Source organism: Galeopterus variegatus, unplaced genomic scaffold (assembly GCF_000696425.1).
Source record: "Galeopterus variegatus unplaced genomic scaffold, G_variegatus-3.0.2 Scaffold7582, whole genome shotgun sequence".
Classification (NCBI taxonomy): Eukaryota; Metazoa; Chordata; class Mammalia; order Dermoptera; family Cynocephalidae; genus Galeopterus; species Galeopterus variegatus.
This window is the reverse complement of record NW_007733693.1, coordinates 85-692: the sequence shown is the minus strand read 5'-3', so window position 1 is coordinate 692 and position 608 is coordinate 85. Positions and strand designations below refer to the sequence as shown.

The 608-nt window shown below is 44.1% G+C and overlaps 1 protein-coding gene across 1 annotated transcript in view; it reads left to right on the top strand.

The window, feature by feature from the left end:
• The window catches only part of LOC103607609 (zinc finger matrin-type protein 3-like), a gene marked incomplete at its 3' end in the record, with an annotated part of 19,766 nt that extends 19,378 nt beyond the window's left edge, over positions 1-388 (top strand). Inside the window, exon 3 of the mRNA XM_008592097.1 lies at positions 269-388. Coding sequence (XP_008590319.1) covers positions 269-388 — 120 coding nt within the window. The remainder of the gene's footprint in view (positions 1-268) is intronic.
• Between the last annotated feature and the right edge of the window lie 220 nt (positions 389-608).

Sequence of the window (608 nt, the reverse complement as noted above, 5' to 3'; positions counted from 1 at the left end):
GAATAAAATGTAGTCAGTATTCCTCATTTTTCTTTTTTTTTGTCTTTTTCCGAGATCGGCCACACGGCGCTCAGCCAGTGAGTGCACCGGCCATCCCTATAAAGGATCTGAACCCGTGGCAGGAGCGCTGCTGGGCTCCCAGTGCCGCACTCTCCCGAGTGCGCCATGGGCTTGGCCCCTCATTTTTTTTTTTTTAAGTGAATATATTGATGAAATTGATTTGACAAATTTTCCTTATGGTGATTTCTCATTTTATTTTTACTTCTAGGGTAAAAATCATGGTAAGAAACTCCGAAATTACTATGCAGCAAATAGCTGTCCTCCTCCTGCCAGGATGAGCAATGTGGTAGAGCCTGCAGCTACTCCAGTTGTCCCAGTCTCTCCACAGGTGAGATGAATGTGTCAGGGTGAAGCAGCTTTAGGTTGGGAGCTGTTGTGTGCACAAATGTTCATAAATGAAATTTGGTGTCCATGTGTCCATCAGGGTACAGTTGGGCAGATAATCCTGAAAGGTACTACTTGGTACTTCTAACTCCTTGAACTATAGAGCTGGATTTAATGCATGCCAAAACCTGTGAACCTTGAGATTTCTCATTGGCTTTGGTTGT